The sequence below is a fragment of the Humulus lupulus genome, chromosome X (genome assembly GCF_963169125.1).
Source record: "Humulus lupulus chromosome X, drHumLupu1.1, whole genome shotgun sequence".
Lineage (NCBI taxonomy): Eukaryota > Viridiplantae > Streptophyta > Magnoliopsida > Rosales > Cannabaceae > Humulus > Humulus lupulus.
Window position 1 is genome coordinate 184,948,211 of NC_084802.1, and position 25,798 is coordinate 184,974,008.

At 35.2% G+C, this 25,798-nt stretch overlaps 3 protein-coding genes across 3 annotated transcripts; all 3 read left to right on the top strand.

Annotated features, from left to right (window-relative positions):
* The first annotated feature begins 1,347 nt into the window (after window positions 1–1,347).
* On the top strand, window positions 1,348–4,103 carry LOC133803278 (uncharacterized). The gene is made up of 5 exons (XM_062241251.1): window positions 1,348–1,560; window positions 2,252–2,381; window positions 2,917–3,013; window positions 3,287–3,373; window positions 3,759–4,103. Exons 1-5 carry the CDS (start codon window positions 1,500–1,502, stop codon window positions 3,891–3,893), a joined length of 510 nt encoding a protein of 169 aa, XP_062097235.1. The 5' UTR covers window positions 1,348–1,499; the 3' UTR covers window positions 3,894–4,103.
* Window positions 4,104–5,019: 916 nt separating this feature from the next.
* Window positions 5,020–8,113, top strand: LOC133807007 (glyceraldehyde-3-phosphate dehydrogenase B, chloroplastic). The gene is made up of 9 exons (XM_062245112.1): window positions 5,020–5,219; window positions 5,328–5,441; window positions 5,762–5,923; window positions 6,030–6,197; window positions 6,298–6,458; window positions 6,889–6,950; window positions 7,044–7,093; window positions 7,314–7,720; window positions 7,806–8,113. Exons 1-9 carry the CDS (start codon window positions 5,121–5,123, stop codon window positions 7,939–7,941), a joined length of 1,359 nt encoding a protein of 452 aa, XP_062101096.1. The 5' UTR covers window positions 5,020–5,120; the 3' UTR covers window positions 7,942–8,113.
* Window positions 8,114–12,223: 4,110 nt separating this feature from the next.
* Window positions 12,224–20,111, top strand: LOC133807315 (serine/threonine-protein kinase/endoribonuclease IRE1b-like). The gene is made up of 7 exons (XM_062245566.1): window positions 12,224–12,439; window positions 16,519–16,721; window positions 16,815–17,040; window positions 17,193–18,631; window positions 18,897–19,069; window positions 19,145–19,391; window positions 19,524–20,111. Exons 2-7 carry the CDS (start codon window positions 16,579–16,581, stop codon window positions 19,972–19,974), a joined length of 2,679 nt encoding a protein of 892 aa, XP_062101550.1. The 5' UTR covers window positions 12,224–12,439; window positions 16,519–16,578; the 3' UTR covers window positions 19,975–20,111.
* Window positions 20,112–25,798: the final 5,687 nt, after the last annotated feature.

Sequence of the window (25,798 nt, forward strand, 5' to 3'; positions counted from 1 at the left end):
GAAGTATCCGATGTTTAAACAAATATAGTATTAAGAACTAACAACAACCAAGGAAGCGGCTGTTTTATTATTTATTTTGACTGACTATTCAAAGCATAGTATTATGAGGAACTTACCTCTACATTTCTTCCAAAAATTAAAAACTATACTTTTTATTTTTAATGATATTGGTATATATTTAGTATATATATTTACCAAATTATTAGGGCATCTTAAATGGAGTACTAATTAAATTAGTAATATATTACTGTATTTTAGCATTTTATAAAAGAAAGATGCTTTAATGGTGTACAAAATTTGACACATTAATAAATGTACTTTTATACTTACAATACTATTAGTGAAAACAAAAATATAAGAATCATTATTGATATTTTATCGTTTCGTATCAATTTACATCATAAAATGTTATTTTTGTATTGCAGCACAATGTCAAATATTGTGTTAAATATATATCATATTATACAATTTTCATACCAAATTTAACATAATATTTAAATCTTGAATTGAAGATGGTCTTAGTTTTTTATAATAGTCGAGGGGGTTTGTTGTGTATCCATAGATAGGGTAGAATGAACGTAATAAATAGAGTAATATTTGATCTTAGAATATTATTATAGCATTTTATGGTGTCCAACGCCACTTAACGTGACATGCTATTGTTAGTGCAATTTAATATGAGATTAAATATTAAATTGTACTAATCATAGCATGGCATCTTGTAGCAATACTTATGATGTTATAAGCTAGTTGATGTCCTTCTTTCTATTAGATGTGAAAACAATTATTAGTGATTATGGTATTTTAAAATTATATATATTTAAAAAAATAATCGTAAAAATTCATAAATATAGCTTTTATGCTATTACTATACAAAAAAATGAGGATTATATTTTCTTAATTTATATAAAAAAATTTATTAAAGAAAAAAAATAAAATATGAGAAACACAATTGCTAAGTGACTAAATATGAGAAACTTGATTAAGAGTAAAACAATGACATAAAACAACTTTCATACAAAAATATAGGAAAATAAATTCATAAAAGCAAAAATTCTTAGAAAAAGCCATAGAATAATTTTTTTTTTTTTTGAAAAAAATTCATATTTTTGCAAATTTTATTAAAATGTAATTTCCTAAAAAAAATGAATTATTTTGTTACCAATCGAGCTTACGCCTTACAATAGCAATTGGGCTATTAGGCCCATTTATTTGTGTTGTGTGGTCTAAATCCAACAGGCCCACGAAGCATTGATAAGATAATCTCACGACAAAACCATTTTTTTGAAAAATGAAGAAGAAAACACATTCAGCAGAAAAAAGAAATCATAATTATTACATTAAATAAGTTAGTTTTGATCCAAAGAAATGAAATGACTGAAGCTTAGATATTATCGCCACTGCTATTTGTTTTTCTCCTCCAAAAACTATACCCGCTCCTCTCCCTCTCTTTCTCTCTCTCTCTCTCTCTCTTCAATCTGTTCTCGCAAGCCCAAACCATGACTGCTATTTCCAACTCCTTGATTCTAACTAAGAATCAAGCCCTTCATTTTTCCTCTGGTATTGATTATTTTTGTTGTTGTTGTTGTTGTTTTTGGTTGATAATTAGTATTTTTCTGCGTTTTTTGCAATGTGATTTTCGTTCTTTTAATTAATGTAATTAGATCAACGGGGCAAAATTAAATTCTATATCGGATTCAGCTGATTTAAAATAGGGAAATAGTTTGAGGGCAGGGGAATAGAATTAGTTTTAGTTTATGCAGATTTTCAAATTGTGGTAAGTGGGAGAAGCAATTTGTGGAATTGGGTTTGGGATGGAATGGGAATAGCTCAATGGGGATGTTTGGAAGAGTGCCATTAGCTCAAGCCCTTCACTTTTCGTCTGGTATTGATATTTAAAAAAAAAAAAAAAAAAGATTATTTGTTGTTTCGGCTGATAATTTGCATGCTTCTGTGTTTTTTGTAATGTGATTTTCGTTCTTTAGTTTTACCTTGCTTAAGCTCAACTCGAAAAAATCAAATTCTATGAGTATCGGATGCAACTGATCTAAAAAAGTAAAATAGTAGCTTGGGAACATAGTTGTATGTATCTTCAAGTTGTGCTAAGGGGAAAAAAACAATTTGTGGGATTGGGTTAGTGATGGAATTGGGAATAGCTCGTTGGGGATATTTGAAAGAGTGCCATCAGGTGATTCTTATGTGGGGTTTCGGGAATTTTGAATATTTCGATTGGTGTAATTGGTTATGGCAGGATCTCCTCTGAAGCGATCCAACGAATGTTTGGGGAGTGCAAACTTGTCTTTCAATTTCAATCCCAAGCGTGCTGAGAAGCCTCAACTTTCTATATCCAGAAAGTCCTTGGCAGTTCAAGCTGCCTATAGGTATATATATCTCCTTGGTTTGGTTTCCTTATGGTATGCTGGTCTAAAATGCTTTACATGTTACTCGCTCAGCTCGAGTTTTGCTGCTATGGATTTGTTTGTGTACTTGAAGAACTCAATCTGCTGTAGCATTTATGAACAAATAGCTAGGTTTTGCTTACTCCATGTTTTAATTTCAGCAAAGATATGGTTAATTTTAAACTTTCTCAAGATTTTACTCTCTTTGTATGTGTGTGTATTTAGAGATATTTTTTCCTGCTTATGAAAAAAAAGAATAATGGATCTTCATCCTTCGTGTACTAATGTTTCGTGAAGCTGCTTGATAGCTTGTTTTCATATGAATTAAATTATTCCTAATGGTAAAGAGATCTCTAATAAATGTCATTTCTCCATATCTCACTTGATTTTTGGAAGTGTCTAGAAAAAATGTTTCTGAAAATTGAAATTCCCTTCCTGCATTGTTTGCTCCCCGTTGCTTCACAAATATGATTTTACATGGGGTTCTAATGCGTGACTCCTATTTGTCTGATTACAGTGATGGTGGCAGGCCAAGTAGTGCAAGCATCTTTATTGGTGGCTTTGTTCTGGGAGGAATTATAGTTGGCACACTGGGTTGTGTATACGCACCTCAGGTTTTACCCGTTACCTATTGCCTTGTTTAGTGGAAATGTGAAGAAATGTTGGGTAGTGTGAAGAAATGTCATTGATAACATATGTAATATCTATCTACTGTATTACGATTGTATATTTATACATGTGGCTATGTTATTATTTAGTAGCTGGTTTATGTGAAATTTTCATGTATTGAAGATTTTTGGATATTGGTTGTTGCCTCACATTTATGGCCGTGTGCAGCTAAGGAACTTAGATAAGTATCTTAATCTTTTGTCCGTATAATATAACAGATCAGTAAAGCCCTGACTGCAACTGACCGAAAGGATTTAATGAGGAAACTGCCCAAATTCATCTATGACGAGGAAAAGGCTTTGGAGGTGAGAAGTTGTTCTCGACTCTGTTTTCTTGAATGCTTTGACATTCTTCTCCGTTCGTTAATGTGCTACTTACCTGGTTTATTTTGTGTCCTGTTTATATCATTTGCTGCTTTCGTTACTCTTTAGAATTACACTTTATGGTTTAAATTAGACATTCTTGTTGACTGTTTATGCCATAAATTATCATGAGGCATTGTTCTTGAAACACTTAATTGTGTATCATGAGCTGTAATATTTTTCGAATCGCAAAACAAAATTCATTTCCTCCTTTTGTTTATATTTGTTTGTCTTTCAAATGATGCATGTAAAATATTGACCAATATTGATACCATTTTTGCATGACCGTTCTTACATGAAATAACATTTTGTGCAAATTTTACTTCAGAAAACTCGAAAAGTATTGGCTGAGAAGATCGCACAACTCAACTCTGCCATAGATGATGTTTCTTCTCAGCTCCGATCAGAAGACGGCCCTAATGGAGTAGCTGTGAGCTCGGATGAAATTGAAGCCACCATATAAGACTGATCTCAGTCGCAATATGGTACCAGTTTCTGATAAAATAATAATTGAACTTCTCGCAAAGTAGTGAACCATGTGCTCATGAATCATTATAGATTATCATTTGGGAGTATTAGTTCTTAGCTTGGGAATATAGATTTTCTGTTGTTGTTCGAACATGTTGGTCTCAGAATTGCTAATATTTGAATGGTGTACTCACTTTTCTTGCTACTTTCTTTTGTGCATATTACCAAAATGAATGAGCTGGAGATAGATTTGCCCCTTGCTGCCATGAATAAGGACTTGTGTGATAAAAACTCAAGTCTTTTTCTGTTACCACAAATCGTTAATCACTTATTGCCCTTTCAATGGCAGCGATATTCTACTTTTGGGATGCTGTAAATTGTGGAAGAAAGTTGTTTTAACAATGTAAATGGCCAGCTTAATTTGAGTAGCAGGCTCTATTATCTTAATCAAGGTTGAAGTAAAAAAAACATATTATGATTGTTATCAATTGAAGTAATAAGACCTACATCCTTGACTTAAATTTCAGGCTTTCAATGCTTTGGTTTCAATTAACAGATAAAAACCAATGCATTTTCCACCATCCACCATGATTTATTTTCAGCCATAAATCTTTCAAAACAAGAAAATCTCATTTGGATGGATAAAGGAGCCTTTCCTTCTTGTTCAATAGACTTTTGCAAGTGGAGCAATTGGACACCTACGTTTTGACATAATTATAGCCACTATGAGCTTTGAGAAATGGTAAGGGACACCACTGGTGCCCAACACCACAAGAATGTGATATACACTATTGTTGCAATCTACACATTTGAATTTAATAAGTATTATAAAATATTGCTAACCAATTATAGTTTGTCACCTCATGTGGTGTAGGTGTTGGACATCTTAATGTGATAAATAGCAATACTCATGAGCTTTTGCTATTGAAAAATAAACATAAAAAAATTAAAGGGTAATAAAGTAAAAGACTAAAAAGGAGAGTGTGAATGATCTGAGGTTCATATTATTTTATGACCTTATCTTATAAATCATCTTGATTCATTTTCTCCACACATTCGTCCAATACATTTGAGACCATAATTTGTAATTCAAACATTAATATATGAATAAAAGAAAAATAAACATAACACAACATTAGAAGAAAGCTCGTAGTAACTATAAAAACGAATTCAACTAAATAGAGAGAAGAGTTAGTAAGCTAGCTCTTCTAGTTTTGCAGCCATGGCATCCCATGCAGCTCTTGCTTCTTCAAGAATTCCAGCCAATACTAGGCTGCCCTCCAAGCCTTCCCACTCTTTCCCCACTCAATGCTTCTCTAAGGTATGCATTGATTGTCTTCCTACTCAGGTTAACATGATCCATAGAAGTGTGTAACAATAAAGTGGGTTATTATGTAGTATGATTTTCATAATTTGTTTGGCTCTGCAGAAACTTGAAGTAGCTGAATTTTCTGGGCTAAGATCCAGTTCTTGTATGACCTTTGCCAAGAATGGCAGAGAGGCTTCCTTCTTTGATGTTGTGGCTGCTCAACTCACTCCCATGGTCTGTCTCTTTCCTATAAATATATATGTATATATAAATATAATTGTCTTTTTACTTCATCATCTTACAATCTGAGAATATAGATAGATCTCTTTATCTTGACATTGCAAAATGACATTTTTTTTAATGTAGTTCTTTGTAAATTTACTTTTCTGAGCACCTTGTCAAAAAGCCCCTTGGCAAAGAATTATCAAAAGACAAATATTTAGTAAAATGATAATAAAAAAAAAGTATTTTCACCGTGTACTCTAAAAAAAATCATTCAACAAATCTAAGAGCTATATAGGTTGTATAACAACAGTTCAATATCCCCTTTTCAGACATCTGGATCAGCCCCTGTCAAAGGACAAACCGTGGCCAAATTGAAGGTGGCAATCAATGGATTTGGACGCATAGGTAGGAACTTTCTCCGGTGCTGGCATGGCCGCAAAGACTCGCCCCTTGATGTCATCGTCGTCAATGACAGTGGCGGTGTCAGGAATGTGAGTCAAAGCCAATGAACTAGTAAAACAACTAAATCTTCATTATTGTTTGTTTGGATTGAGTCTGATGATTCAATGTTTGTTATTGAAAACCAAACACATTTAGGCATCCCACTTGCTGAAATATGATTCTATGCTTGGCACCTTCAAAGCTGATGTGAAAATTGTGGATGACTCAACCATAAGTGTTGATGGTAAGAACATTAAGGTTGTCTCCAGCAGAGACCCCCTTAAGCTCCCATGGGCCGAGCTTGGCATTGACATTGTTATTGAGGTAGATTCTGCTACATCAATTTGAGTCTTGCATTGTAACATGTGTTTTTGTGTATAGTGTTTTGCTTTAACATTGTTGAAAATTTTGAACCAAACCATAGGGAACTGGTGTGTTTGTGGATGGACCTGGAGCTGGGAAACACATTCAAGCTGGTGCTAAGAAAGTTATCATCACAGCTCCAGCCAAAGGTGCTGATATTCCAACTTATGTTGTTGGAGTAAATGAACAAGACTATTCACATGAGGTTGCCAACATAGTCAGGTCAGTACTATTATACAATTTGGGGCGTTCTGGCCACATAAATATTTTTTATAGTCACTTTGTATAATAGCATTTTTTCAATAATTCTTTGCAAAATGACATTCCAAACGCAATCACCACCTTGTCTAGAAAACTATTTTTCAAGAATTATCGGAGGAAAACTATTGTTCGAAGTGACATTAAAAATTGTTATTTTCACTCGTTACTCATTTTCTAATGTCACTTCACGACATAGTATTCTTTTGATAATTCTTTGTAAAATAGCATTCCAAACACAGCAACACCCTACTAGGAAGACTACTTTACAAATATCTATTAAGAGAATGGTATTTTACGAAGTAATATTATTTAAAATAACTTTTTTTTTAATCCATAATGCACTTTTTAATGTTGTTTTTTATTTTTTAAATGTTCTTTTCTTTTGCTGCAGCAATGCTTCTTGCACCACAAACTGTTTGGCTCCCTTTGTGAAAGTCTTGGATGAGGAATTTGGTATGCATTCTCACTCGTTCATCTAGTTGTGCTATGATGAATTCATCATGATCAGTGGTCACAATTGATAGCACATTTTATGTTCAAATGCAGGTATTGTGAAGGGTACCATGACAACCACTCACTCTTACACTGGAGATCAGGTAAGAAAAGCATATAAAACTAAACGCCCAAATTACTAAAATTATGCTCTAGCAGAGCTTTGTTAAAACTCCTAAAATGCAAAATCTAGTGGGAAAAAACTCAATACAGAAATGCTTTACATGGGAATCTAGTCAAAGAGAAAGAACCAAACAATCATACATTGGGGAAAAAAAAAAAAGTGGTGCTAATAAAGGAGTGGTGTGTTTTAATTTGGTGCAGAGGCTTTTGGATGCATCACACAGAGACTTGAGGAGAGCAAGAGCAGCAGCACTAAACATCGTGCCAACAAGCACAGGAGCAGCCAAGGCAGTGTCCCTAGTGCTGCCCCAGCTGAAGGGCAAGCTCAATGGGATCGCTCTACGTGTTCCCACCCCCAACGTATCAGTGGTGGACCTTGTCATCAACGTCGAGAAGAAAGGTATCTCCGCCGAAGATGTCAATGCATCATTCAGGAAGGCCGCCGAGGGCCCACTCAAAGGCATTTTGGATGTTTGTGATGTCCCTCTCGTCTCTGTTGACTTTCGTTGCTCCGACGTGTCTTCCACCATTGACTCTTCCTTGACTATGGTCATGGGTGATGATATGGTCAAGGTGGTTGCCTGGTACGACAACGAGTGGGGTTACAGGTAAGCCTACTTTATTTTTAAAAATACACATTTTTAATCGCTTCTTTGAGTTGTTTTCTCAAATGTTTTTCTTATTGTATTTCAGCCAAAGGGTGGTTGATTTGGCTCACCTGGTGGCCAACAAGTGGCCAGGTACCTCGGAAGCCGGTAGCGGAGATCCATTGGAAGATTTTTGCAAGACAAACCCTGCTGACGAGGAGTGCAAAGTATATGAAGCTTAAGTCTATTGATGGAGTCTCTCATTCTTGGGCTAAATTATTGTATCTTGTTGTAAAGGGACCCAATGCCACTACCATTGCCTTTGGCTATTTATTTCTCATTCAATGTTTTCTTTTGTAATTGGATTGGATTTGAGAAAGACTTAAAATAGATGATGATGAACCTATTAAATTAGTATGATAGTTTCTGTCAGTGAATTATATGTGACACAAGAATTTTAGTCCGGGAAAATGGAAAATTGCAACTACTTTATAAATAATTAGGATACCTTTTCCAAAACAAAAAAAAGTAATTAGGATGTATTGTGTTGAGCTTAATTTTTAAATAATGTACAACTAATCTAATCCAACATTTTTATCTTAACTAGTTCAATCAAATTATAAATTGAATTTTGGTCATTTATACCTGTTGACGCAAGATTTTGTCAACAATAAATAAATGAACGAGAACTAGAGAAATGTAAACGACAATGAGAATTTTTACGTGATTTAGCTTTTAATTAAGTCTGGTCCACAAGTCTATTGTATTGATGAAGAACTTGCATGGGTTTAAGTTCTTTTAGGAATTGCAGTTTGACTGCGTTTTTACATGCACAATTTCGCTTATCCTTTACCACGAGAAGTTTGCAACCCTATTTATAGGCAACTTAGGGATATTAATACCCTATAATCGGGGTTTAGTATATAGGAAATATAATTACTAGGTTAACCACAAATTACAATTAGAAAAATGGTGTAAAGTGCACTTAAGGCGGTCCTCGAGGATGCCCAGACTTGTCAACTAAGTAGGGGAATATTGAAATTGGTTAAATATAATGGTTAAGTTGTTTACACAATGAGGTGCAAAACATTTAACTATTTTTCACTTAAGTTGAAGTGAAAACATGAGATTGTATAGTAGGCATCTAAAAGTGACTTTTATGGATCTAAAAAGTGATACATGGAAGTATCTAAGGATCCCAAAAAATTTGGTAGCATTTGGAGCAATTTTAGGACCATTAAAAGGGTCAAAAGTAAGAGGGGTGACGATGTGTCGCCTCCTAAGAGGCGTTGCATCGCCTAAATGAAAAGGGGCTCAAACGCCCCAAGCAGGCGATACATCGCCTGTTAGTAGGCGACACATCGCCTACATGCAGGCGACGTATCGCTTGACGTGTCCATACAAACACGTAAAATAAGCTCCAAATGACGAGTTAATTATCTCTAATCCTATTGGTTATACCTAATGACGGTACCTACACTATAAAAGGGTCCTTATAGAGTTTTGGAAGATTTGATGACTCTCTCCAATCTCTCTCTAACCTCTCTCTCTCTAGCTCTCAAATACCAAAATTTTATCGACGAAACTCATCAAGCATTGCTTGGCTTGCTTGAGTTTTAAGGCTTGTTCAATCCCAAATCTCACTCTATTGGTTGAAGCTTCAAGCAATTAGGGAAGACTTGTAATAGATATTTTGGACAACAATATTCTTATTGTGTATAAACCTTAGAAGCTCCCCAAGTTGAAGATTCAAGTTGCTCAAAGAGAAAGGTTGTATCTCTCTAACCCTAATTTTGTATTTTGTCATTCTATTGTGTTTATGTTGTTAGTATTGATGTTTAAATGTTTTTATGTTCATCTTATAATCACTTAATCCTTTATTTTTCAAGATCTGCATTCACGCCATGAACATGTTTATTTGATTATCAAGATTTGCATTCATACTTTGAATAAGTTTCTTGATTAGCATCTAAAGTTTGTAATATTGAACTTTTCCTATTATGCATTGTTGATTAAAAAAATGTAAAGCCATAAACTTAACAGTAAGTTTTGCCTTTCGAGTAGCTCCTCAAATACCTCTAGGTCCTTGCGCGTACGACCATGATTGGGGTAGTGGTGTCAGTGCTAGGTGGCGCACCACCTAATTCTAAGGGTGATTCTGATCTTCTAACGTCCTCTTTGTTGGTCGCATGGATGTGACAACCATGTTCCTAGGCAACTACCACTAATGTCAAAGGTAGGTGGGCAAACATATCAAAGTTGTCCCCGCCTCTCATAAGCAGACTTGTGGATAAGTGTGTCTCGTAGGCTGAGGATGATTCTCGAGAAGGAGATGCTACTTGAACATTGTCTTTTGGGCTACCCCGAAGATCGTGCACTCGGGACCTTTACGGTCTTTAGAGTTCACACACTTCATGGCCCTCAGAAACCTAGACATTCCTCGTTGACTAGCTCCTCGCTAGGTTCCACGACTTAACACATGTTTGAGGAAGTCACGTGTTTCTCGAGTAGTCGCACATGTTGACCTACTCGAAAAATACGAGCAACACTATCTATTTTCTTTAACATCAAATATAATTAATCCAATTAGTATATAAATTGGATTGACTTTCTAATAAGTTTTTAAACTGTCATATCAATTTTAAAAGATTAGAAGAAAAATAATGATAAACATAAAATACTAAATAACTACACATAATAAATAAATATTAGTAATTAAATATAGGTTATAGGGCAGTTTGGAAAAGGTGTGGCTTATTCACCCATTAGCTTTAATTGTGATGTAGACTAAAGTGGCCTAGTAAATTATTTGAAAGTATCATGAGATGTAAAAGTAATATTATAATATTTCATAAACTAATTAGTTTAGTTTGTTGATATAAAATTACTAAAATAATTAATATTTTAAAATATCTAAGGGAATATACCATTTTGGCCCTTATGTTTTTACCGAATACGTAACTGACTCCCGTCTTTTGTTAAATGACAATTCAAACCATGTTTTACAAAATAGATCAAAATAGTACCCTAGACTCGATTTTGGTCAAAATATTTTCAATTATAAAATCAATTCTCGAGTTGTTAGTGATGCGATGAGTTCAGAGAAGTGAAGAAAGTAGTTGAGGAGCTGAGAATGAAAGATTATATTTGAATTTTTTTTTACCAAAATTGGGTATAAGATACTATTTTGATCCATTTTGTAAAACTCAGGTTCTGAATTATCATTTAACAAAACACATGGGCTAATTGTGTATTTAGGAAAAACACAGGGGTCAAACTGGTATTTTCCCATCTAATAAATATAAAATTATAAAAAAAAAAATTAAATATATAAGATTTATTTTTTGTATAACTTAATTTACAATTATTTTTTATAATATTATATTTATTTATTCCATTTTTCTATTTTGAATAAGGAGCATTAAATTTGTATCTCATTTTAACACTTTTTCTCAATTTTTTTTTTTGACATTCATTAAATTCTTTTTTTTTTTGTTAATTTTATATAAATTTTTTTAAATAATGTATAATTTTTTAGAAAAAAACTATTTCTTTAACAAGTTTTTATATATTTTTTGTTTTAATTTTTATTTTATTTAAATATTTAAAAAATATATTTTTTAGAATATGAAAAAAAAGAAAAAATAGAAAAATGTGAGCATAAGTTGATAAAAATATATATTATATATTAAATTTTAATAAAAATAGAGTATCTTAATCAAATTTTGGGTGCAAATATAATGCCCATAATAATAATATTCAAAATTTACTGATTAGATTGATAAAAAAATATCACTATAGGTTAAGAGAAAGTAATAATAAAGAGAAAAGTTGAGAACTACCCACTTTTAGTAATAGTTAACTAAAATTAGACACTAAATATATTTAGTTGAATTTGACCCATTATTATCATGAGACTTCCCAAATTATCCTTATTTGAGCATATGGTTCTAAGTGTTGTTGTAATGTATTATTGTGTAGAGAAATGGTATAATGAGAATATTCATTATAAATCTGGATATAAAAGTAAGAGGATTAATAAATGAGTAAAAATTAAAATGATTATTTAAAAGTGGGCACTTAGTCTAATTTCTTCAATATAATAATAAAAGTACTATTCGGCCATTACAGTGGAAATGTGTTAAATAAAGAGCAAACAACAATAAGTGTTTTTATTATGAATATTTTAAAATTAGATTGGTCTATATATATATGATGATTAAATTTTTATTAAGATGATAAATACTTTCATGAATCAACTTACAAGCTTTGTAAACTTGTTTTGTTTTTAGAAAATGAGCATGCTATTGACTAAGATTTTATAAAAAGCCTTCATTTATCATTTTAAAAAAATAAATAAGCATAATATTTCTTAATTTTATGCATACAATTTTTCTTCTATTTTTTTTATTACAATTTAAATATTTGTTGTAATAAGTAAAAAAAGATTAAATTAAATACAAATAGAATGAAAAACAATTTAAAATTTAAGTTTATTTTAATTTTTTTTTTTTTTTTTTGAAGTGGGGCTGCCTAAATATGTCGCGAAATAACTCCGAAAGAGAAATCAAATCAATATACAGCCGTAGCTTCTTTAACCACCACCGCCGCCGCCACCTCCTTGGATCGCCATCGCCGAACTTAAATCACGCGCCGCCGCCACCTCCTTGGATCGCCATAGCTGAATTTGAATTAGTCGTAATCAACTCTGAGCTGAGAACTCCGCGGCCACCATTGCAGGTTCCTTTCTTTTTCATGTTGTTATTCTTAACATATGCAATTCCCAATTTTAGATTTTCGGGTATATGTTTTCTTTTGTTAAGTGGGTTTTTTCGTAGTTAATTAATAAATTGTCTTAGATTCTTATATTTGGCCTTTGGCCTTTGATTTGATTCCGACTGAGAATTTGAGCTGAAACCAGATGAGATGTGAAACCTAATTTTGGAGAATTTGAGAATTGATGCCCTTGTATCTCACATCTTCTGTCAATCTTTGTGCTTTTGCTATGCTTTAAGTTTTTGGTTGAATTCACTCTTAGAGGTTTGTATTCTGTTTAGTTGATATTTAATGTTTGACAAAATGTCTGTGAAAATTTTGCTATTGAAATGACAACTGTTGAACTTTTATGGAAGTTATTAGAAACAGAAGATTGAATTGAGTGGCCATGACCTCAATAGGTCAGATGCGCCTTAGGGATTCACCTTCGCTAGACGTTGATCCATAAGAATATCCACCTCTTCTAAAAGGTCGCAAAATGTCTCTGTGGAAAAATTGTAATTGATAAGGCTTTGAGATTGAACTTTATTCAATACATTTCACATCAGACGTGGGTCTTTCAACAGGATATAGAAATTCTCATTGTCATGAGAAGATAATAGACGAAACCTATTGTAGAAATCCTCCGTTACTCCGCTTAAGTATCCAACTTCAATATCAGCTAACGTTCTAGATGAATCCCCCTTCTTAGATGTCCAATCTAATGGTTTGCACACCATGGGTAGATTGAGTTTAATCGGTGGGAGACTTATGTCAAAATTGCACATAGCGAGACATTTTAACGCACCCTTCCCCATATATACTTGTAATACATCTTCTGTGTAGCCGTTTACAGTTTTCACAATAATCAATTTTCGTTCAACCAAGAACTCAACCAAGCAGACCCCGATATCATAATCTTTCCTACTCACTTTGCTTTTCTTTAACTTCGCTGCTATCTTCATTCCAGCTTGAACTCTTACTGTATTATCAAGTTGTTCGATCAAAGTAGATAGCCTAACAGCGGGTAAATCCTTTAAACAGTTGACACAGACCCTAATGAATTATTATTGCCTCAAGTTTATATAGACCTAACACATTCAGATTAGCTAAACACTCTTCGGACATCCACGCTTCTTCTGCTTTAGATACTCCTTTGCTGAAATGGAATTATCCCCAATTAACATCTTTATCAATTTAATTGAACTTGGAAACGCATTATTTTCATCAAAATTCATAGTTAGATCTTCGATTTGTGTCTGTAAAGAGTGCAACTTATAATCTTCATTGATATTTTTAATTCCTGAAATTTAGATTTATAATCTCTCAACAGCTTCACAACTTCATTATGATATTTATTAATATTACTGTTATTAAACATATTGATAGAAGGTTCATTCAGCATTTTGTTGAAATTCTTCCATAACAATCTAAGTTTACTCTTCTCATTGACACCAGAATCATTAGCAAAAGCTCTCTTTCCTACCTTAGAATCAAAAGATATATTTCCTACAATAGTAATAAAAGCACGTGTTTGTGGGAGCACATACAGTCGCATATTAGTTACCTTGGGGCATATATTAATGATAATATTCATGATAATCTTTTCTTTTTTCGTAATGTTACAGTGAACTGGGTATTGTGATGCTTACTATGGTCCTCTTATGATGACCAAGGTGAGGTATGAAAAGAGTGTGTATTATTCAGCGTGGTTGGTTAGAACCTCCCGATGCCTTACCCTAATCTCTCTTACAACTGATAATCAGGATAAAAATCAACTACTATCATTATAGAGAGGACCGACTTTTGGGATGTTATTTTCCAAGGAGTATTACCATACTGAAAAGGTTTTTCTAGATGTATTTTTGCACTAAGTTAGTTATGAATATATTTAGGAAAAATTTGATCATGACTCATTAGTAGGATAAGCGAGGCCTTGTTCTTAATAACCATAGTATACTATAGCTTATGTACCGACACCCATTATTAGATTAAATTAACTTTCTTCTTTTTGTTGTATATGTTTCATTTTTCTAAAAATATGTTTCATCTTTTGACAGCTATTTCTACAATTATTTTGTCAAGAAATTATATATCAAAATCTTTTAGTTACTTAGCATGAGATTAGGCTGGAAATCCTCTAGAATCTTCCATTTCTATGTGCCACCAATCACTGTTTTAATTACTTGCAAGTAGAATCTCAGTTGTTTCTGTAGTAGGGAAGATGAAGAAGGCAACTAGAATTTTGAACGGACTTTTATAATTCATATTGTTATGAATTTTACCTATAAATTCTTAATTTCATAACAAATTATAAGTTCGAAAGTAACATAAACGTATGCTTAAACTAATAACTAAATTTTGATGGTTTAATATTGTTTGCCAGTCAGAGTCAGTAAGAGCTTATAGATAGAAACTGTCAAAAGAAAAAAGAAAATTAGTAGTTTTTTCATCTATTTGTCATTTTGAATTACATAAAGAAAACTTATCTGTTAAAATGAAAATTAAGAAAAGATCTAGTGAAATGTATCAGCCTAATAGAAAGAAAGAACAATTTTTAATTAAGGTGGCATTGATTAGTCAAGCAAGAAACTTTGAAGAATGAAGATGACGTTCTCCATTTAGAACCACCAAAATCTGTCCTTGCTTTTTTTTTTTGGAAATAGGATCGGTCGAGGCTGTATGGCTTTGTTACTAGCGTCTCAAAATGTTAGAACAGGAAATTTAATTGTTGACCACACACAAAATGCAGACAGTGACTTGGTCTTTATTAGATAATTGTTTTGGAGTTGAAAATGTGTGTATATATATAAATACATGTGTGTATGCGTGTGCGCGTGTGCGCATCATTGTGTAACTTGTTTGTGTGTGCCTGTGTGCGCGCGCATGCATTAGCTCCATTCAATTATACAATGTGTTTGTTTGTGCGTGTGTGTGCGTGCACATGCGCAATAGTTCCATTAAATTATGTAACATGTGTGCACACACACATTGGTTCCATTCCATTACGTAATGTGTCTGTTCCATTCAATTATGTAATGTGTGTGTTCCATTCAATTATGTAATATGTGTGTGCGCGTGTGCGCACATTAGTTCCATTCAATTATGTAATATGTGGGTGTGCGTCGCACATTAGTTCCATTCAATTATGTAATATGCGGGTGTGCACGTGTGCATTAGTTCCATTTAATTATGTAATATGTGTGTGTGTGCGTGTGCGCGCTAGTTCTATTCAATTATGTAATATGTATGTGCCTGTGCGCGCGTACATTAGTTCCATTCAATTATGTAAGTTATTGTTTTTTACTTGATTGTTTGCATGCCAAACATAATAGGCCTTTCGTGTGTATAATATATTGTAAATTGTAATTTAACAAATTTAAATTTTCATGAAAGTAAAAGATTATTCTTTGATTAATAATTTCCACATATTTTAATCTTACTATAGGCTCACCACCTTAGCCCAAATTTCTAAATTATTGCCATACTTGACGAGTATGTTCAGTTCATATGTTTTTTAGTGTATGAGAGATGGTTATTCTAGCTTTCGTTTGTAGTTTATTTGCAGTTTAGTAGCGAACTAGTATGGAAAAGTTTCTCATTAGTTAATATATTGAAGTATAAATGCATGATTGTGATAATTTATATAATGCTTGGATGAATGAAAGAAAGATTATGCTGATCATGCATGATGGTATGAGTTTATTTAATCCTATTTTAATAAGATAGAATGTTATGAGGCTTTTTTTTAATTATTTATTATGTTAGGATGTGATTTAATTTATTATTCTAAATTTTAATTAAATAAAATTTGTAGTTAAAAAATAAAATTTCGGTTAAATTAAAATTGTTTCTTAATGCAGCTCAATCAATCATATATTTTATTTTTTGTTATATTTTTTTATAATTTGCAACCAGTCACAGACTCAATATTTTAAAATTTAGAAATAATAATTAGACAGTTCAACTGATTACATTTTAAAAAAAATCAGTAATTAAATTTAGATTCTTAATTCATATTCACTTTTATTTATTTATTTTATTTTATTTTATAAAAAATACAGTGTGCCAATCGTGAACCAATCAGTCCTAATTTGAAGGCCAAATTTTTCTGAATTGTACGAATGAGACGGCCCTTCATCTTTCTTCTTCTGCTGAAGATTGTCTTCTCTTCGTTAACGGGATGTTTTGCCAATGAAGAAACCTCTCTTACCTTTTCAAATCCCACCACCTTCAAACAATATAGTTCCCTTTTGCCCGTTATCAAGTGAGTAGCAGAATCAAGTCAATTTTGTCTTTTAAATTTCTTAATTGTATATATTTATTTTAATTTTTGCATTTGCGGTGTTTTGTTCTTCAGCAAGAAAGATGTAGCAGTAGCACTAGTTATTGATGTTGATGGAGAAGTGTATATGTGGGACTTTAATTCGAGGAAAGTTGTATGGTCATGGTCCTCGGGATTTCCTATCTATGCTTCGTATCAGAATTTTAATGAAACTAATGCATCTGAGCCCGTAATTGAGTACGCTGATATTGATGATGATTGGCAACTATATTTCTATCGTAGAAACCCCTTTACAAAAGTGGTACACCATTTAACCTTTTCATGAAAATATCTGTATTGTTAGGTTTACTTGTTATGTTTTTCTTGTCACATAATCGAGTTTGCATTGTATGGGTTTTCAGTTCTAAATCTTATGGTTGCATTATGAGATTTATGATGTTTTGTTTGCTTCAGAAACCTTCAAAGACTGTGGAAGACTACATTCGAAGTACTCCACATGTGTCTAAGGATGGAGGAGTCACAGTAGGATCAAGGAGAAGTACCGTTTATCTTGTTGATGCTAATACTGGAAAGCTAATTCGGACATATAATTTGGCAGATACTCCATCCGTATTGGGTTTTCAGAATGAGGTAGAAAATCAAGTTATGTTGAAGGAAGATGCCAAAGAGTTCTTATCATCTGGGGCTGAGGACTCTGAAACAGTTGAGCAACTCCTTTACATCACAAGAACAGACTATGCATTGCAGCACCATTCTCCCGTCACTGGAAAAGTTCTGTGGAATGTGGCATTTTCTGACTTTGATGCAACTTTTAAGTTTCCTCATGAGGTTAAGCCTGTCATCCTGAGAATTCGTGATCATAGCTGGAAGAAGTCACTTTCTTTATATGACAAACGATTTAATGGGTTTCCTGGTGGCAGTCCGCTCCCTTTGCCTAAGCTTGATTCCGAACTCAGTCTTGTCCCAGTACCTTTTAGCCAAATTCCAATAGCTTCCAAACACACTACAAGCGGACAGGTACTTGCCCTGCCTTCTCCTAGCAATGAAAATAATGGGGTAAATGACAGTGGTGTTACTGAAATGATCTTCATGACGTTAACAGCTGGAATTGTTGCAAGGTTTCCTTTACAATATATCATTCCATTTCTGCCCACACAAGGTTATGGCAACTCGTTATTTTATTTTGCCTTTATGTTCGTCATCGGTTTTATCTTTCACCTTTATGTCAAGTTTAGGAAGCAGAATGAATTGAAAAAGACGTTTGAGGAATTTAAAGTGCAAGTCGCTGTTCCCAAAAAGAAGAAAACTCGGAGATTGGGAAACAAAAAGGGTAATGCCAATAATGAGAAAAGCCTACAGTACACCAATGATGACTATAAGGCTGGAGATGCTCACGATGAAGGAAGTAAAAATAACTTCCTGTTGACATTTACGGATACCAGTGATCGTATTGATGGACGTAGAATCGGTAAGTTAGTTGTTTCCAGTAAAGAAATTGCTAAGGGAAGTAACGGGACTGTTGTACTCGAGGGAATCTATGACAGTCGTTCTGTAGCTGTTAAACGGCTTGTGCGGACTCATCATGATGTGGCTTTGAAAGAGATTCAGAATCTAATTGCCTCTGATCAACACCCAAATGTTGTTCGTTGGTATGGAGTCGAGTATGATCAAGACTTTGTATATCTTTCTCTGGAGCGTTGTATTTGCAGCTTGAATGACTTGATTTATATTTGCTCCAAGACTTTTCAAAGTCAAGTTACTGCCAAGGATCAGGATTTAGAGCTTGTAGATGAGTATACTCTTCAACTATACAGTATACAGGAGAAGAACATGGATGTTGAATTGTGGAAAGCTAATGGATACCCTTCTCTTCAGTTGTTGAAATTGCTGAGGTTTGTTAAATCTCCTTCCCTATTATTTATTTTCCTCTTTGCAAATTTACTATTATTTTGTGTTTTAGAGTTATTACTTATTAAGTTTCGAATTTAACTTCAAAAATGTCCATACAGATTCTGTATTCTAGGAGCCTAGTTCAATATATATATATATATAAATATATGGAGATAGATAGATTTATGTGTGTGTATGTTGAGTAGTATCAATGACGAGCTATCATGAGAGTGTATTTTATGACCAAATATGTGCTCTCAATTATAGGGATGTGGTCTCTGGGATTGTCCATCTGCATGAACTTGGCATTATACATCGAGACTTGAAACCCCAGAATGTTTTGATCAACAAGGATAGATTTTTAACTGCAAAACTTTCAGATATGGGAATTAGTAAAAAACTCCCAGGAGATCAATCATCCATAACACAGCATGCTACTGGTAAGAATCTGAATTGTTAAAATTTAGGCAGGTTACATTATGGAGTTAAAATCTTCTTATTTTTTTCAACCGTAGGATATGGGAGTTCAGGCTGGCAAGCACCAGAGCAACTTCTTCATCAGCGCCAAACACGGGCCGTAGATTTATTTAGCTTAGGTTGTGTTCTCTTCTTTTGTGTTACTGGGGGTAAACACCCGTATGGCGACAACATCGAGCGTGATGTCAATATTGTGAACGACCGAAAAGACCTATTCTTGGTGGAGAATATGCCAGAAGCTATGGACCTTTTTACTCGTCTCTTGGATCCCAATCCTGACTTGAGGTAAGGTTCTTTCTCAGTCGTATTATATTATAGCATAGAGTTTAGTTTGGAGAAATTAGCTTCCAGAGTACGAAATCCTTTTACGGTTTTTGTAAAATGAACATTTGATAAGGGGCTCTAATAAATTTTTAGGCCAAAAGCCATGGATGTACTGCATCATCCTTTCTTTTGGAGTTCTGAGATGAGACTCTCATTTCTTCGAGACACTAGCGATCGCGTTGAACTAGAAGATAGAGAGAATGAATCTGAACTCTTGAATGCATTAGAAAGTACTGCAGCCGTCGCAGTGAATGGGAAATGGGATGAAAAGTTGGAAGCTGCGTTCATCAATAACATCGGCCGCTACCGGCGATACAAGTATGGCAGCGTTCGAGACTTGTTGCGCGTCATTCGAAACAAGTTGAATCACTACCGCGAACTTCCTCGAGAAATTCAAGAATTGTTAGGGCCTGTTCCTGAGGGATTCGATGGTTACTTCTCAAGTCGATTTCCGAGACTCCTTATTGAGGTTTATAAAGTGATGCTCGAGCATTGTGTAGACGAGGAGTTCTTTCTCAAGTACACCACAACCAATCTAATGTAATTTAACTATTTTGTTTATTTGATTGTAACTTTGTAAAAGAAACTGTATAATATGATTTAATACTAAAGTATAGCTGAATATACTAATATTGAAAATGTAATCTTCACTTTATTAATGATAATTTATGTTGGTAATTATATAGAGAACAGAAAAGCCAAACAATAAAGTCAAATTTAGCAATATACAAGCTTAGATGTTAGATCTTGAATTATGCATTAACATAAATAAATATATTAGATTTTGAATTGCGCATTAAAATAAATAAATTTGTATCCTATTCTACACACTTCTAAATTGCATGAAATATTTTATTTAGAAAGCTAAGACAAGGGTAAAAGTCATGATTCATATCTTATATAAAGATGTTTTTTTTAATAAAAAGTTCAAAAAAGATCTTTTATAAGTAAATTAGAAATAATAAAAATTATTCTGCTTTGAAAAATAACTTCTAAAAAAGGCCTTTTGAAAAAAGTTAGGAATCCTAGCTTCTTAAAAAAATACATTTTAAATGGGAAATTTGGGTAATTATACAATAAATGGGGTCAAACTCAAAACTATGCTAACCACTATTGACATGTGATATTTGTCCTAGTGTTTCCACAAAATACCCTTTTCATTTGTTTTCCAATTTCTCTCTCTATTCTCTTAGGCTCTCTCTCTCGGTGTCAGAGCAAAAGGGAAGCAAAACCCCCGCAAAAAAACTCTAGAATCTCGCCTCTAATCCATCGTTTCCTCTCTAAAATCCCTGGGCATTGATCGAATATGAGTCCTCCTTAACGTTGGTGTGTCGGAAAAACGTTCGGATAGACAAATCAGAAGGACGGATTCGAAGGGACAATCAAAGGAGCCAGAAATCGTAGAAGGTAAGGGCTCGAACTGTTTTTTTGTTTATATTGCATTTTGGTAGATCAGGGCTGGGAATACTTAGATCTGGATTTTTTTCTAAAGTTTATCGTTCACCTTGATAGAAATCGATGGGACTCAGCAGGTGAAAGCTGAGCATCAGCGACTGGCAGGGTTGCTTCAGTCCTTGGGTATTCCCAAGTGGAAATAGGAGGATATTATGATGGATTTTGTGGGAGGTTTACCCAGAACAGTAGGGCTTCATGACTTGGTGTGGGTGATAGTGGACAAATACACCAAGTCAGCCCATTTTCTTCCAGTGAGGTCGACATACACTGTGGATCAGTATGCAGAGTTGTATGTGAGGGAGATCATGCATCTCCATGGGGTTCCTAAGTCTATAGTGTCAGACCGGGATCCTATCTTTACCTCCAAGTTTTGGGGTAGTTTGCAGAAGGCTATGGGAGCTCATTTAAAGTTCAGCACAGCCTTTCATCCTCAGACTGATGGACAGTCTGAGAGGACGATTCAGGTATTGGAAGATATGCTCAGAGCGTGTGTGATCGACTTTGAGGGGTCATGGAGTAAGTATCTCCCGTTGATTAAGTTTTCATATAACGATAGTTACCAATCAACAATTGGAGTGGCTCCCTACGAGATGTTATATGGGAGGAAGTGTAGATCACCTAATCATTGGGATGAGATGGGTGAGAGGAAGTATTTGGGGCCAGATATGGTTCAGAGGACAAATGAAGCAATAGAGAAGATCTGAGCTAGGATGCTCGCCTCACAGAGCAGACAAAAGAGCTACGCTGATCCCAAGCGTAGGGACGTGGAGTTCCAGGTTGGGGACCACGTATTTCTCCGAGTTTCACCACTGCGAGGGGTGAGGAGATTTGGGAAGAAGGGCAAGCTAAGCCCTAGGTTCATCGCACCTTTTGAGATCCTGGAAAGGGTCGGTCAGGTGGCTTACAGGTTAGCCTTGCCACCATCGTTGTCAGGAGCCCATGATGTATTCCATGTTTCTATGTTCCGGAAGTACGTCTCAGATGCAACACATGTGTTAAGGTATGCAGACTTGGAATTGCAGACAGATCTAGCCAATGAGGAGCAACTGGTTCATATTTTGGATCAGAAGGATAAAGTACTACGGATAAGACGATTCCTCTTGTTAAAGTGTTGTGGAGGAATAGTAGGGTCGAGGAGGCGACCTGGGAGCTTGAGTCAACGATGCGGGATCAGTATCCCGAGTTGTTTAGGTAAATTTCGAGGACGAAATTCTCATTAGGAGGGGATAGTTGTAACGACCCAAATTTACTAATAAGGCTTAAGGGCCTTGATTAGTGTGCCGGGAGGGCATAACTAGATTATATGTAATTTAAACGATTAAAAGCATGTTGTATGATTATTTGGATATCTGTGATGCATGACTATGTGTATTAGTATGCATGTATGCCCTAATTAGATTAGAATGGCATATTCGTAATTTTGGCCCGTTGAGGGCATAAATGTAAATAACTGTGATAAATTGTTGAGACTACATTATTATGTGGATATATTTGTAGCTTGTGACTCGAGGCGATCCTAGTGAGCGGTTAAGCGAAAAAGTCACGACGGGGATTTATACCTGGCTTGGGGGTATTTCTGGGAATTTAGGAAATATATTGGAGTCTATTTTGATATTGAGGAATATAATTGGTGATTAGTTGGGTGTCGGGAAGTAAGCGATAAATATTAGAGACATTTGAGGAATTAGCAGGAATTGGGTGTAATGACCAAAATGCCCTTAGGAGGCTTAAAAGCTTAGTTTTGAATGGGAGGGCAGTTTGGTCTTTTGGTGTTTAAAATCAGAGATAAGGGTCATGCTGCTTTTATGCCTTAGTGGATTATGTAGAAAGTTTTAGAAGACTGAAGAAAAGAAAAGGAAAAGAAAAGAAGGAGAAAAGAAAGAAGGGGAAAGCAGGGCACTATTCCCTTACGCGGTTTAGGTTTCTCTTCACCAATTTTTCTGGAATTTGGAGCTAAACTTCAGAGAAGGCTTAGGCTAAGGCTCACCACTAGGTTTCTTTACTTGGCTTGAGGGATTGGCAAGGATTACTCATCCAATTAAGGTAAGATTTTGAGGTTGTTATTCAGTTCTTGGTTTTGGTGTTGAATTGGTTTTCTAAGCTGAGTTTCTGTGGGAATTCTAGGGAATTAAGCCAAAGGATTTGAGGAGGTGAAGGCTAAGGAAGTGTGGAAGATAACCTAGGTTGAATTCATCCATCAAAGGTAAGAAGTTCTGGCTTTAAGTTCTGAGATTTCTATTGCACTGTTGAGTTTTTGAGCTCTAAGCTCGGCCATTGTGATTTCTATATTTTGGGGTGCATGTGATTGAATTTTGTAACGCCCTGGCTACCCCAGAACAGTTACGGTGAACGGTGGACCGGAAATTTGACTCGTTACCTGAGTCCTTTGGTCAAAAACGTGCTCTAGGTGTAATTAACATGTTAAGGTATAAAACCAATAAAAAAGAAATGGAGATTTTATTACAAACTGCTCTGCAGAGCTAAACAAAACATTTACAAGTGGTTCTCAGTACAAAATGGTCATTACAGTTTTAAATTTACAATCCCGCCGACCTAAGCGGCAAAAATAGGGTAAACCCCCTAGTTCCTCTGAGAACACCATGACCGTGGCGGTCAAGCGGCCGCATATGTACACACCACCACATCAGCTCTCCACTCAAGGCTAGGTGAGCTTTTCTTTCCCTTTACCTGCACCACATAGCACCCATGAGCCAAAGTCCAGCAAGAAAACATAACACTTCTCATAAACATTATCAAATGATTATCATTATAATCATACTAAACATAAAGCCTTCAACAAGCAAATGAACATCACATGATTTTAGCGGGAGAGTGGCTGTTAAGTAAGCCACTAGCCTCCAAGCTCTGTTTGTTCATCGACCCTCAGGTTCGGTCAGGCATCAATGCTCCTTGAGTCATTCAATGCTAATGGTCGATTAGATCTAATCTCTGTTGGTTTGCGTGAACCACGCTAAGTCCATCCTTGACTAATAAGTCAGCGCTAAATGACCAGTGTCCAGTATCACCGCCGAACCTGACTAATCAGTCACGGCTTCTCAGCTGACACTAACACCTTTGCCAATTCTGACCGATAAGTCAGTGCATCGTGACCAGTGCCCAGTACCACTGCCGAACCTGACTAATCAGTCACAGCTTCACAGTTGATACTAGCACTTTTGCCAAACCTGACTAATTAGTCAGTGCTATGCACAAGCGAACAACATACGCTAAGCATCCATATTCAATCCGTGTCCATATTACACAATCAAAATGCCTTACAAATATCCATGCATGTCACACTTGGGGTGCAGTTTTCTTACCTCCGATTCGAGCAAGAACAAATAAAAGAGTGACCCTGAGAACGATCGAATTTTTGGTCCTTTAGCGGTTACCTGGTCATAACCAAATTATGGGATTCCATCAATAAAATGAATAATAAAAGGTTCCCAAACCAAAACCTAACCTCCGGGACCTCAAACACTACTCAACCGGGTAGTAGGCTCAATCCCGAGGCCTTAGACTTGAATCCCCATGCTAAAAAGCTCACTTTGCCCAAAAATGCCTTAAGGGCCGCGGCCCTCCTTGGCCATGCCGCGGCCCGCCCCTCAAACAGAGGCGCCTAAACCCAGCCTTCACCAAGGGTCGTGGCTCACCCTGGCCATGCCGCGGCGCAACACCCAGTTCAGCCAAAACCCCTGTTTTTCTTCCTCTACGATTTCACTTAGAACCAACCCTTCAAACCCAACTTAAACACCACCCAAACCTCTCTCAAACACCCATTTAAACCCCTAAACAACACTCAAAACTCTCCCTCATCATAACCCAAGACAACCCCCTAAAACCTCCATCAATTCCAACAATCCTCCATAAAAACACAAGCTGAAACTTATCATTAAAACAGGGCAAAACCAGAAAAGTAATGATCAAAGCTTACCTCAAACTTGGTATTGAACCCTCTCCAATGACTGAACTAAAACCACAACCTTAGCCCCTTGATTTCCTAGCTTAGCTCCACACTTGAGCTCAAAATTCCAAAGAAGAGAAACTATGGAGATGAATGTACGGGAAGGAGAAGATGAAGCAAACTCTGTTTTGGGTTCTATTTCACAGCCATCCATACATCATATATATCCAAATACCAAAAGACCATTATACCCCTAGGCATAATAAAGCTTCTAAAACCACCCAAGGGCAATTTTGACATTTTCCACCTACACCGTTAATGATAATTAACGCTTCCCAATTCCCGCTAATCTCAATATTCTCAAACACCAATATTTCACCTCCCGTTACCCTTTAATCTCCGGTAACACTCTAATTATTAAAAGCACCCCGAGACTCACCCCGAGCCCCGAGCTTAAGCCCGTTATGACCAAACCGATAATTAACATTCCTCGATCGTCTCATGCCAAATAGCCCGAACAAACCCACATCATAATGTGGTCTCAAATTACATCACCAACATGCGAATAAATAATCAATTTACCCTCAACGGGTCAAATTACCATCACACCCCTGTAATTGCAAATATGGACTCACATGCATGCATTTCACATCATATCATAATATAATCAATATATACATGCATTCAATCATTTAATAACATAATTAAGCAAGTACGGCCCTCCCGGCCTACTGTTCACGCCGTTACTTACATCGGAGAATTCGGGGCATTACAAATTTCATATGGTTAGGTCATTTGGGGTGAGTTGGTGATGTTGGTAGGCTTGTTTTTATGTTTGGTTGAAGTTTGGAAAGGTTTGGCTCGGGGAAAATCGAAGGAAGGAAAAACAGGGTTGGTTGTGCTGTGACTAGCGCTAGCCTTTGGGCGCTACAGCACTAGACCTTGTGGTCTGGGCAGTTTTTGGCTCTGTTTGTAGCGCTGTAGCGCCCACTTTAGGGCTTTGTAGCGC